This window comes from Salvelinus alpinus, chromosome 16 (genome assembly GCF_045679555.1).
Source record: "Salvelinus alpinus chromosome 16, SLU_Salpinus.1, whole genome shotgun sequence".
NCBI classification, from domain to species: domain Eukaryota; kingdom Metazoa; phylum Chordata; class Actinopteri; order Salmoniformes; family Salmonidae; genus Salvelinus; species Salvelinus alpinus.
Genome location: NC_092101.1, coordinates 12,684,724 through 12,697,788, shown reverse-complemented (window position 1 = coordinate 12,697,788; position 13,065 = coordinate 12,684,724). Strand labels below are relative to the sequence as shown.

General features: G+C 40.6%; 1 protein-coding gene across 4 annotated transcripts in view; it reads left to right on the top strand.

The window, feature by feature from the left end:
* The first annotated feature begins 6,964 nt into the window (after window positions 1-6,964).
* LOC139540873 (homer protein homolog 3-like) overlaps window positions 6,965-13,065 on the top strand; it is a 42,876-nt gene continuing 36,775 nt past the window's right edge. Inside the window, exons 1-3 of one of the 4 annotated variants that reach the window (XM_071344889.1) lie at window positions 7,397-7,526; window positions 8,480-8,512; window positions 9,128-9,177. In XM_071344889.1, the coding sequence (XP_071200990.1) occupies window positions 9,155-9,177 (23 nt within the window). In that variant the 5' untranslated portion in view covers window positions 7,397-7,526; window positions 8,480-8,512; window positions 9,128-9,154. Of the gene's footprint in view, window positions 7,527-8,479; window positions 8,513-9,127; window positions 9,178-13,065 lie in introns of all 4 variants that reach the window. The other 3 variants (XM_071344888.1, XM_071344890.1, XM_071344891.1) reach the window with 3 other exon arrangements.

Here is a 13,065-nt window from a genome sequence, read left to right as displayed (position 1 = left end):
ACAAACTATAGTTTTGGCAAGTCGGTTAGGACATCTACTTTGTGCATGACACAAGTCATTTTTCCAACAATTGTTTACACACATTGTTTCACTTATAATTCACTGTATCTCAATTCCAGTGGGTCAGAAGTTTACATACACTAAATTGACTGCCTTTAAACAGCTTGGAAAATTCCAGAAAATGATGTCTTGGCTTTAGAAGCTTCTCATAGGCTAATTGACATCATTTCAGTCAATTGGAGGTGTACCTGTGGCTGTATTTCAAGGCCTACCTTCAAACTCAGTGCCTCTTTGCTTGACATCATGGGAAAATCAAAAGGAATCAGACAAATTGTAGACCACAAGTCTGGTTCATCATTGGGAGCAATTTCCAAATGCCTGAAGGTACCACGTTCATCTGTACAAACAAGAGTGCGCAAGTATAAACACTATGGGACCACGCAGCCGTCATACCGCTCAGGAAGGAGACACGTTCTGTCTCCTAGAGATGAAAGTACTTTGGTGTGAAAAGTGCAACTCAATCCCAGAACAACAGCAAAGGACCTTGTGAAGACGCTGGAGGAAACGGGTATAAAAGTATCTATAACCACAGTAAAATGAGTTCTATATCGAAATAACCTGAAAGCCACTCAGCAAGGAAGAAGCCACTGCTCCAAAACCGCCTTTAAAAAAGCCAGACTACGGTTTGCAACTGCACATGGGGACAAAGATTGTACTTTTTGGAGAAATGTCCTCTGGTCTGATGAAAGAAAAATAGAACTGTTTGGCAATAATGACCATCATTATGTTTGGAGGAAGAAGGGGGAGGCTTGCAAGCCGAAGACCACCATCCCAACCGTGAAGCACGGGGGTGGCAGCATCATGTTGTGGGCGTGCTTTGCTGCAGGAGGGGCTGGTGCACTTCACAAAATAGATGGCATCATGAGAATAGAAAATGATGTGGATATATCGAAGCAACATCTCAAGACATCAGTCAGGAAGTTAAAGCTTGGTCATAAATGGGTCTTTCAAATAGACAATAACCCCAAGCATACTTCCAAAGTTGTGGCAAAATGGCTTAAGGACAACAAAGTAAATGTATTGGAGCTGCCATCAAAAAGCCCTGACCTCAATCCCATAGAAACTTTGTGGGCAGAACTGAAAAAGCAAGGAGGGCTACAAACCAGACTCCGTTACACCAGCTCTGTCAGGAGGAATGGGCCAAAATTCACCCAACTTATTATGAGAAGCTTGTGGATGGCTACCCGAAACGTTTGACCCAAGTTAAATGCTACCAAATACTAATTGAGTGTATGTAAACTTCTGACCGACTGGGAATGTGATGAAAGAAATAAAAGCTGAAATAAATCATTATCTCTACTATTATCCTGATATTTCACATTCTTAAAATAAAGTGGTGATCCTAACTGACCCAAGACCGAGCATTTTTACTAGGATTAAATGTCAGGAATTGTGAAAAACGGAGTTTAAATGTATTTGGCTAAGGTGTATGTACTGTATATACACAATTCGTTAATGTACAGTGTTGCATTATATGGACCTCTCTGCCTTCTTTTCTTTTGAATGTGTTTTTGCTTCATCAGTTTATTTTTCTGAATCCCATGTTGCGTCTTCTGAATGGTTTCATGTATCTTCTCCCTGAACAACTTCTCACCCCTTATCGTATCCAGTTCAGCCTTTCTTTCCAGGATCCTCTGACAGGATAGTAGTTGGAATGTCGGGAAAAACCCTAATCGGCTAAAACCCTAATCACAGCAAAAAATGTAAGTCTATCCATGGTGTTGTGGCTCATGGTGAGTGTGTATACTTACTTTCCCCTCCAATCATATTCTCTAGTTGATCTGTTGACTCAGGTTTATGCAACACGAAAGGAATGGTGAGAAGTCACAGCTGTAATATGAGCCAACAGCCACATTATCCAACAGCCACATGTTCACGATGGGAAATATCTATATAAACAGAATAAGTGTTCATACAATTTCACACTAGCGTCTGGCCACGTTGATTTGAGTCAGGATTTTCAACAGGATACTCCTTCAGTTTGGCCTCTGGACAAACGAGAAAGCAAAACAAATAATAATATAGCTTTCTGCCCCAAGATCATATCCTAAGTGGTGATACTGCGCTAATGGGGATGTCTGAATTGAAAAGGGTAGCAAGCAATACTAAATCAACTATGTGCAATTTATACTTTTCCATGTAGTAAATTTACACTTAACTGACCTTCCCCTCGATGGAATGAACCAAGTGTATGTCATACTGTGTCACCAGTGTGATCGAGACACCATGCCTTTCTGTAGACATATCAGAGAAAAGTGGATTGTGTTTTAAGTCTACAGTAACGGCCTGTGTGATAACAGACAGATACTGAAGGAGGAATATTACCTGCTCTGGCAGTTCGGCCGACTCTGTGAATGTAGATCTTGGGCAGACCTGGCGTGTTGTGGTTGATGACAACCTGGACTGTTGGGATATCCAGGCCCCTGACAGTAAGGACATGAACATCATGAGATTCACAATGGTTTGTAACCTTTCCATATATTGAGAAATGTTTTTTGGTCTGATTATACACACTACCGTTGAACACTGAGCTTTCTTACCTGGAAGCTACATCAGTTGCAATCAGGATTTTGAAGACACTGGACTTGAACTTTGCGAGGTTGGCAAAACGTTTTTCTGTGAAAAAGGTAACTAGTGTCTTAATTCTGTGTACATTGTCCAAATTAACGTTACTTATTATGACGCGTGTTAAATGTGCTTTTAACTTGTCCTGTAACCCATTAATGAATACAAAGCTACAGTCTGAGCTCAGGTTGTTTACCCGAGTCATCATTGAATGCAAGGAGATGGTAGGAAAGTTGAATTTCTGCCGCATCATTGTGAGGATTTGGCCATTCCTGTAGGAAGAATGCATTAATGATTCAATGTCTAACCATCATTCTATATTGATGTGTCTGAAGGCCCTGATACAGCAGCATGTTCTATTGGTTCCATTATAATCCACATAGTCATTGTTCTAGGTTCTTCCGTCATCTCCGAGTGAAGGAGTCCTTACTTGCAGGTCTTGGTGAAGATCATGATGGACCAGTCGTCGTGCTCGTCTTAACTTCTGGATCAGATGCACCAGGTAGGCATCTTTCTCTGGCGTCAGGATGTACCTTTTGATCCAACTCCTCTACTGTGCGGACCCTATGAGAAAAATATTTACAATTTAAGTATGTTGCACCAAGACAAACGTCCTGTTTTGAACGGCTTGTCACGTTTAGCAGAAGAAATGTAACTAAATTGGTTTGAATTCCTATTAGAAGGCAATACAAAAAAATAAACCCTAATGGGGGGGGGGGGCTGCTGAGCACCTGAGGAAATAAAGGTTCTTCATGACACACTGTTTTGGTTGACAGTGAAATCCTCACCTAGACATCCTCAAACATAGCCTTTGTGGAAGAAACAATATCTTTTAAATCTTTGTTTTACCAGAAACTGGATCTTCTTGATGCTGAATGTGTTGGAGCTCCAAATGTGGTCTTCCTGGAGTGGCTACAACGACGTGGGGCTTCATGGAGAGCTCCAAGGCCTATGTGATCATATGTGTATGGAACATCACCTGAACATTAGAACATGCTGGACAAATTAATAACAATGCAATAAGAGGCAGTGTCATTGGTAATCAAGATTACTCATTCCACCAACAATGATGCGGTCCCGCAAGCCCATTGGTTTTGCCAGGACTCTGAACTGTTTGGCAATCTGGTAGACCAATTCCCTACAAAGGACACAAGTTTAAACATTACACAACATTGACCATTATATTACATTGTTGTTTTCCAGAAGATATGCCTTTTAAATGACATTTTGGTCAATTATTGCTCGAGAATTTATACTTAAATTATCCGAAGATGCCCAACATGGTAGGTGTGAGCACCAAACAGAAGATGCCATATGGGTCATCAGATAATTTCTGTAGCACTGGTAACATAAAGACAGCCGTCTTTACACTGCCAGTCTTGGCCCAACCCATGCAATCCCGACCTAGACGACGGGGGGGAAATTATATTGCATCAAAAGGCTATGATATTGAAAACTAGCTAGATAGTTAGCCTACTCTGTCTTGGTCAGGCCGTTATTGTATAGGTCGTGTGTTTTATTAAACTGTTACCTGGGTAAATAAATGTAAAACATAAACAACGTAACAAGGAATAATGAAATTGCTTGCTAGCTAGCAAAACTGTTACATTCCAGAATAGGTGGCATACAGTTTTCCTGGACTTAAATTCGTTTACTGATCCCCATTGGTTTACATTGGTTGATTCAACAATCTGACAGCCCGAGAGGAGAAATCCAACATTTTACAAAGTTACAGATGACAATAAATAGAATATACTTTATTTTGTGTTCAGAATTATCATCTGAACTGCCAGAAAATCATACTCTTGGTATCGGACAATTGGCGCATTTTGTTGACGTCACTATGCTTCTTCAATGGATGACGGGATTGGTCGTTGGATACGCTCGAACTCGCCCATTCATTCTAGCCTGGTCCCAGATCTAATCTGTTTGTGCTTTTGCCCTACTCAATTGTCTATATGGACATTCCAGCGAATCACTTTTGTCAAGTGGTCACCGCCTTTCAAAGTGTGTTGCATTATGGGGGATTAATATTTTCAAATTTGCGCCTACATGTCCACTGCATGAATTTGACAAAAACCAGGTCGTCAAAGGACATGTAGACCAAATCCCAAATCGATCCCTGTCTTGCCATCTGATAGGCTATGTTAATTAACCTAACCTGATGCGGTTAGTTCTAACCTGCGACGTTAATTATCCTATGTAAACAAACTATCTGTGGCGACAAATCATCAGTATCACCACACATGAACCAAGTTTGCCATGATTCTAAAGCTACAGGGGGATACAAATGAAAGTGATATGAGACCTCTCTCTAACCAATTAATTGTACACAGGTTATGTTTTCGTCTGGGCATGGACTCTAGAACGTGTGGAAAGCGTCCCACATGGACGCTGTCCCATGTAAACGCCAATGCTTCCAACAGTTGTGTCAAGTTGGCTGGAAGTCCTTTGGGCAGTGGCGTGTATTCACGGATGCCAAGGGAAGCCAGGCTTCCCCAAAAAATTGACCAATAAAAAATCTTTCGTCCTTTTTGTGTTTCATAATTTTCTTTAATTCGCAAGAGGCCTAATGGATGTCACAGGAGAAAGCATACGAGCGAGGAAAACAGCGCCCCTCTGTTTCTCTAAGTGTAGGCCATCTATCCGATGCTGTCTGGTCCAAACGAGTATCTGTACTGGCCAATGATTATAATGGAGTTCTGATCCAACTATTAATTCATACATTGTTGTGCCCCTGGCCTGAGAGGATGGACATTTAATATGTAGCTAGATGTAGAAGGCTAATGTTAACTAGCTAATGTTGCCCATGAATGGAAGTTAGGCTAGCGAGCAAGCATCTTAGCCAGGTAGCCTAGGATAACAAAATAAAAGTGTGTACTGTATGACAGAGTGATAGACTGTTTCCTCAACATGAAAGAGAGGAAGATGGCATTGGCGTTTTCTTTACAAGTAAGTTGAGTCAACATGTTATTCTACTTGCAGGAACATGCGCACACACACAGAAATCAGAACCATGGACAGCCACATATTTAGCGTACTTTGATTGGACTAAATTGTTTTTGGTATCTTTTAGTTGTCACTGTATTAGGCTAAGCAGAGGTGATTTGTTGAATTTAAAATGGTGCTGGAATAGTGTAGCCTGGTTGAGAGAATGCCAAGAGTGTGCAAAGCTGTCATCAAGGCAAAGGGTGGCTATTTGAAGAATCGAACACTTTTTTGTTTACTGCATGATTCCATACGTGTTATTTCATAGTTTTGATGTCTTCACTATTATTCTACAATGTAGAAAATAGTAAAAATAAAGAAAAACCCTTGAATGAGTAGGTGTTCTAAAACATTTGACCGGTAGTGTATGTTTCAGTAAGATTGGATTTTTGGCATTTATAGTCATGGTTATCAACTGTACTGCAGATATGGAACATAAGTTGTAAAAAATAGAGGTTGTGGTGGAAGCTGCAGAGAGGTATTTGGGTGTAAGAGACTTTCCATCAGAAGAGTTACAGGGTGTGTTAAGTGGTGGTGGCCCATCCTTTCAGGCTGTAGGACTAAATCGATTTAAATAGTGGAGTATGGTATTTATACTTTTTTTGTGAGTGTAGTGTTAGATGGTAGGGTATTTGTTGTAGTATTAAATGTTTTTGTTGATTTAAAAAATAAATAAGCCAAGTATAAGGGAGTTATACTCCAGTCTAGTAGGTGGCGGTAATGCAACATTTATTGGATGCCAACTGCCATTAAACCTCATCGAAGAAGAAGCAACTCCCCTCACCTGGTTGTCTAGGTCTTAATTGAAAAGAAAACGGTGGAATGAGTTTGACGCACCTGATTTACAATATGTATTTCTATATTGTATTAATGCCTTAGGGAGGTTTTCAACATGATGCCAAATACACACCAATATAATATGAACACCTTTTTGTTTCAAGCATATTTTGAGCACCTACATGTCACAAAAGCTTAGAGATTGAAGGAAGACAAAATAAAATGCTTCAGAGACATTTACACCGACCTTTCAAGAACAGCTCAGGGGGAGTTTTTGGAACTACAGGAGAGAAAAAAACGTACAGCAATTAAAACATTTATAATTTAGGTTTACCTTAATAGACAGAGCATTTCTATTCCAAACAGCAATTACAATGTACTTTTACACCCATAATGTGAATGTATTCCTCATTTCAGCCATCAATCGCTGGAAATATACTTATTTTAATCCCATTATGTCAATTAAACCTCATTACAAGTGGGGAGAGTGCTTTCAAGACAACGTGCAAGCCATTGGAATATTATATTTCACATTTCAAATGGTGTAAAGTGGGTTATGTTAGAGGCAATGTAATTTGATTCGTCAAACAGCAGCCAGCAGGTGGTGTTAGACTTAGTGTCTCTGTCTCCATTGAGCAAGGACAATTCTTGAATGGGATACCGGAATGGGCAGAGCAGGGGGAAACAACAAACTGCAGAAGGATCTCATTACCGTGCGCTGACACTCAGCAGGGGCAGAACGCATTTATACTTTTGTAGAACATAGTTCCCTCGTGTTTTTGAGAGGCGTTAAATCACAAGATTAGTGTGCCACCACAAAGGAAGAGCGACAAAGAACGGGATTCGACGGACAAAGGAAAGCTGTTTTAATTGATTTCAAACAACAGAACTACTACAATTGGGAAAACATTACATGTTTTCAAGTATTCCCCCCCCCACTGAACGTTTGCGGTATTCCTGTTACAGAAATGTAATGCAACGTACTGTACAATTATAAAGGAATTCACTTTACAGTGACATTCGAGACAATTTGTTAACCATCTATTCGGAGACAAAGAGCAAGACATTACCTATCGCTTGAGGTAAGACTGGAATTTATATTCTGCAAGGACACCGAAAGCGTTCAACAATATGGGGTGAGTGCACTGCAGCTTTATAGTTTCTCAAATCAAGCTGCGCTTTCTCTACAATCTCTTGAAAAGGCAAAGACAAAAAGTGAAGTTTGGGATGAGTTCAGGGTGGTATGTATAAATTACCCATGTTGTTGTATGAATTTGATTGGAAATATTCTTTAAGATTTGGCATGTTATCGCCCTAATGTATGGGCGTAATGTATGCAGGCATTGACCCCCCCCCCCCCAAAAAAAAATGTTTCTGTGAATTCTTAAATGTTTTGTCCATAAGTCTTAATCTTTTCTTAATGATCTTATTTGAAAGAAGGGTTTAATCTTCTTTTTCAACTGACCTAATTTCAGCGCCATCAGCTTTTAAGCAGCATGGTTGATGCCCTCAGTCTACTGTATGAATGTTCACCTTGACTATGGCTACATTGTTCCACACTGTCGAACATATCATACTGATGTGTTGAAATAATCAGATTAAAATGCCACAGTTCACATACACAGAAATGTTGATGGCCTTGGTTGTATTGTGTGGTGCAATAGCCTAGCATTACAGAACTTACTCTAATTCTTAGCCCTTTTCTCCAATTAATATTTACTCATGTTTACCATGGTAACAGACAGCTTTTGAAGCCACCCCATAATTTGATAGTCAAGCTGTGCTCAAGGCTCCATAGCTCAATAATGGACTAAAGGAGCCTGAAGTTACTCCTTTATGGTTCAAGGGCCTTACATGTTCTTTTTAGAGGCGAATTGGCTCTGGCAGCCAAATACTCCATCTAAATGTGAATCGATTCTCAATAGTGGTACGGATCTAGAAACATAAAGACCTCTACTTTCATATCACATCAACATATTTTCACAAATGCAAAATATACACTCACTGTACACTGTTTTAACACAGTTGCAGCACACAGTATTTTTCAGTGACAACACTTTTGTGCCATCTGTCTTCCGTTTACACACAGGTGTTTGGAGACGCAGATAGCTAATTAGCACAGGTAGGCTATGCCTCTGTCTGTTGTTCGTACACAAGCGCTGTAACATGGAAATATGGCTGTGTGGGAAGCCTATAAAGGTGTAATACATTTCAAATGTTTTAAACGTATTAGTATTTCTCGCTGATAAGAACAATACGTTCCTTATGTTTCCAAAAACATACCACAAGCGTTCAGAACGAGCGTCGGGGCTGTTAACGAAACTTCCCCAGCCAGAGGATACTATTGCCAATAGGAGCTGAAGGTAGTTGGCGTCTATGAATGGGTTAAAGGCTCCATTGATGGTGAAATCATTAGTTGAAAGATTTATGTTGTCTCTTTGAATTATTTAACTAATGATATTTAAGAAGGGCCTTGGGGCCTTGGAAACCAATGGGGGGGTTTAGTGTATTGTAAGTATGTCTGGGTAAGGATGCAGTCAGCTCAGCTTCAGAGAAACTAGTGCTGTCTTTAGTTCCCATAGTTCTCCACCACAGACAAACGGTTGGGAAAGAAGAAGAACTAGTCTAACCTCATGCTGTTTTCATTTGACCTTGAAAAACCTCAGTGATTTTTGAAGTTTATTCCACTTTATTTTTAAAGTCTAATTTGTAGTGTTACATTCTTTTTCCATCACAGAAAAGGAGCCTTCCCTGAGCTGTAAACATGTATCCATCACACAGAGAAAGGTATTATTGACACATGTCATATGTGTTGTGCTAATTCATTGTCCATTTTCCCTGTCCCCAAAAATGTGCCCTCATCTACAAGTCTCCCCTCCCAATTGCCCCATCTTGTCACGTCATGTATGCTCTTATCATATTCTAATCCAGGGATAAAAATTAGAGCACCTACAGTACGAGCGGCAGGTAGCCTAGTGGTTAGAGCATTGGACTAGTAACCGAAAGGTTGCAAGATCGAATCCCCGTTCTGACCCTGAACAAGGCAGTTAACCCACTGTTCCTAGGCTGTCATTGAAAATAAGAATTAGTTCTTAACTGACTTGCCTAGTTAAATAAAGGTAAAATTAAACTGGGACAGAAGTCCAAACTGGATTTTTCATGCCTCATCTTTTTTATTTCATCTTTATTTAACCAGGTAGGCCAGTTGAGAACAAGTTCTCATTTACAACTGCGACCTGGCCAAGATAAAGCAAAGCAGTGCGACACAAACAACAACACAGAGTTACACATGAAATAAACAAACATACAGTCAATAACACCAATAGAAAAGTTAATATACAGTGTGTGCAAATGAGGTAAGATAAGGGAGGTAAGGCAATAAATAGGCCATAATGGCAAAATAATTACAATTTAGCAATTAAACACTGGAGTGATAGATGTGCAGAAGATGAATGTGGAAGTAGAGATACTAGGGTGCAAAGGAGAATAAAAAAATAACAGTATGGGGATGAGGTAGTTAGATGGGCTATTTACAGATGGGCTATGTACAGGTGCAGTGATCTGTGAGCTGCTCTGACAGCTGGTGCTTAAAGATAGAGAGGGAGATATGAGTCTCCAGCTTCAGTGGTTTTTGCAATTCGTTCCAGTCATTGGCAGCAGAGAACTGGAAAAAAAGGCGGCCAAAGGAGGAATTGGCTTTGGGGGTGACCAGTGAAATATATCTGCTGGAGCGCGTGCTGCTATGGTGACCAGTGAGCTCAGATTAGGCTGGGCTTTACCTAGCCAAGACTTATAGATGACCGAGAGCCAGTGGGTTTGGCGACAAATATGAAGCGAGGGCCAGCCAACGAGAGCATACAGGTCGCAGTGGTGGGTAGTATATGGAGCTTTGGTGACAAAATGAATGGCACTGTGATAGACTGCATCCAATTTGCTGAGTAGAGTGTTGGAGGCTGTTTTGTAAATGACATCGCCGAAGTCAAGGATCGGTAGGATAGTCAGTTTTACGAGGGTATGTTTGGCAGCATGAGTGAAGGATGCTTTGTTGCGAAAATAGGAAGCCGATTCTAGATTTAATTTGGATTGGAGATGCTTAATGTGAGTCTGGAAGGAGTGTTTACAATCTAACCAGACACCTAGGTATTTGTAGTTGTCCACATATTCTAAGTCAGAACCGTCCAGAGTAGTCATGCTTGATGGGCGGGCAGGTGCGGGCAGCGATCGCTTGAAGAGCATGCATTTAGTTTTACTTGCATTTAAGAGCAGTTGGAGGCCACGGAAGGAGAGTTATATGGCATTGAAGCTCGTCTGGAGGTTAGTTAACACAGTGTCCAAAGAAGGGCCAGAAGTATACAGAATGGTGTCGTCTGCGTAGAGGGGGATCAGGGAATCACCAGCTGCAAGAGCGACATCATTGATATATACAGAGAAAAGAGTCGGCCCGAGAATTGAACCCTGTGGCACCCCCATAGATACTGCCAGAGGTCCGGACAACAGGCCCTCCGATTTGACACACTGAACTCTATCAGAGAAGTAGTTGGTGAACCAGGCGAGGCAGTCATTTGAGAAACCAAGGCTGTTGAGTCTGCCGATAAGAATGTGGTGATTGACAGAGTCGAAAGCCTTGGCCAGGTCGATGAATACAGCTGCACAGTATTGTCTCTTATCGATGGCGGTTATGATATCGTTTAGGACCTTGAGCGTGGGTAAGGTGCACCCATGACCAGCTCGGAAACCAGATTGCATAGTGGAGAAGGTACGGTGGGATTCTAAATGGTCGGTGATCTGTTTGTTAACTTGGCTTTCGAAGACCTTAGAAAGGCAGGGTGGGATAGATATAGGTCTGTGACAGTTTGGGTCTAGAGTGTCTCCTTTGAGGAGGGGTATGACCGCGGCAGCTTTCCAATCTTTGGGGATCTCGGTTGAACATGTTCAACCTACGAAAGATAGGTTGAACATGCTAGTAATAGGGGTTGCAACAATTGCGGCGGATAATTTTAGAAAGAGATGGTCCAGATTGTCTAGTCCGGCTGATTTGTAGGGGTCCAGATTTTGCAGCTCTTTCAGAACATCGGATATCTGGATTTGAGTGAAGGAGAAATGGTGGAGGCTTGGGCAAGTTGCTGAGGGCTGTTGACCGGGATAGGGGTAGCCTGGTGGAAAGCACGGCCAGCCATAGAAAAATGCTTATTGAAAATCTCAATTATCGTGGATTTATTGGTGGTGACAGTGTTTCCTAGGCTCAGTGCAGTGGGCAGCTGGGAGGAGGTGCTCTTATTCTCCATGGACTTTAGTGTCCCAGAACTTTTGGGATATTTGGTTTCTGCACTGAGATGCATTTACCCTGAAATTGTCCTCATAAATTATTGCATTGTGTCAAAGACATTGTGCCTAAACCAGAACAGGATTTGTTTTGCGTTGTGCAAGCTTGAGTAAAATTAGACAAATTATATATGCCATGAAATGGTATTTTGTGGCCTATAGGTTATTGCGCAATGAGAATTCTGAGGTTGAGGAAGTGCTTGCTAATTGCTGTCTTTGGGATCTTTGCTATTGCTTATGCATGTAATATTCTCTCTTCCATTCATTTTAATTTCTTGACTACAGCATTTTATCAGTCAGACATATACAAGAGCCTACTGACCAAGTTAAGAGCCTGCACTTCATAATACAAGTGAAGATGATGCTAAGAACGTTTTGACAAGTTTCCAGATTATTTAGCAAAAGGCAATGTTGTATCGTTAACATTCTTAAATTGTTGAGAATTCCTTTTGATGAGAACATAATTTGGTCCCTGGAGAGGAATGTGTGGATTAAAGAATGAAACACCTTAGCACCTTGATAGAAGACCATATGTGAGCTGAGATGTCTACTTGTTGTTGAGTAGTAGTGAGTTAGCGTTTCCACCGTGCTATTTTGGTATTTAGTTGTGCAGTGTCATGTTGCTGAAATGGCCGGACACTTTCGCTGGCTCAGGAATGTTGACGTGAGGCTCACTCGACTCTCAGGGGGGTCATAGAATGAAACCCTTAAAGGAGAACTACAGTCAAAATTAGTTTTTCTCTCACACATTTTATTCTCTATACAAAAACAATAATCTAGGTTTCTGGAAAGGAATAGGGGCAATTCCACAGTAACAGACTCAGGTTTTCACTTAAAATGTATGCCAAACAAAAAACATTGATTTTAAAGTTTAACAAACCAAATAACTCTATTCACAAGGACTACTTTTAACAATTTACACTGAACATTTTACAAAAACACATTTACTGGAAGAACTGTGCAGGTGCAAAGTTTAGGATCAGAATTTTGGTACAATTTATGTGATGACGATTCAAGATGTCTGCAGAATGAATGGGGTATCAGCTATGACATGACACCTTGACTTTGAATTTGTTTTCTTCTTTTCGTTATTGAACTACTGTAGGTGAAGTGGATTTACATCCGGTAACAGAATTGTGGTTACGGAATTTCATCATTGGCCCCTGATCTGTAAATCAAATCAAATGTTATTTGTCACATACACATGGTTAGCAGATGTTAATGCGAGCGTAGCGAAATGCTTGTGCTTCTAGTTCTGACAATGCAGTAATAACCAACGAGTAATCTAACCTAACAATTCCACAACTACTACCTTATACACACAAGTGTAAAGGGATAAAGAATATGTACATA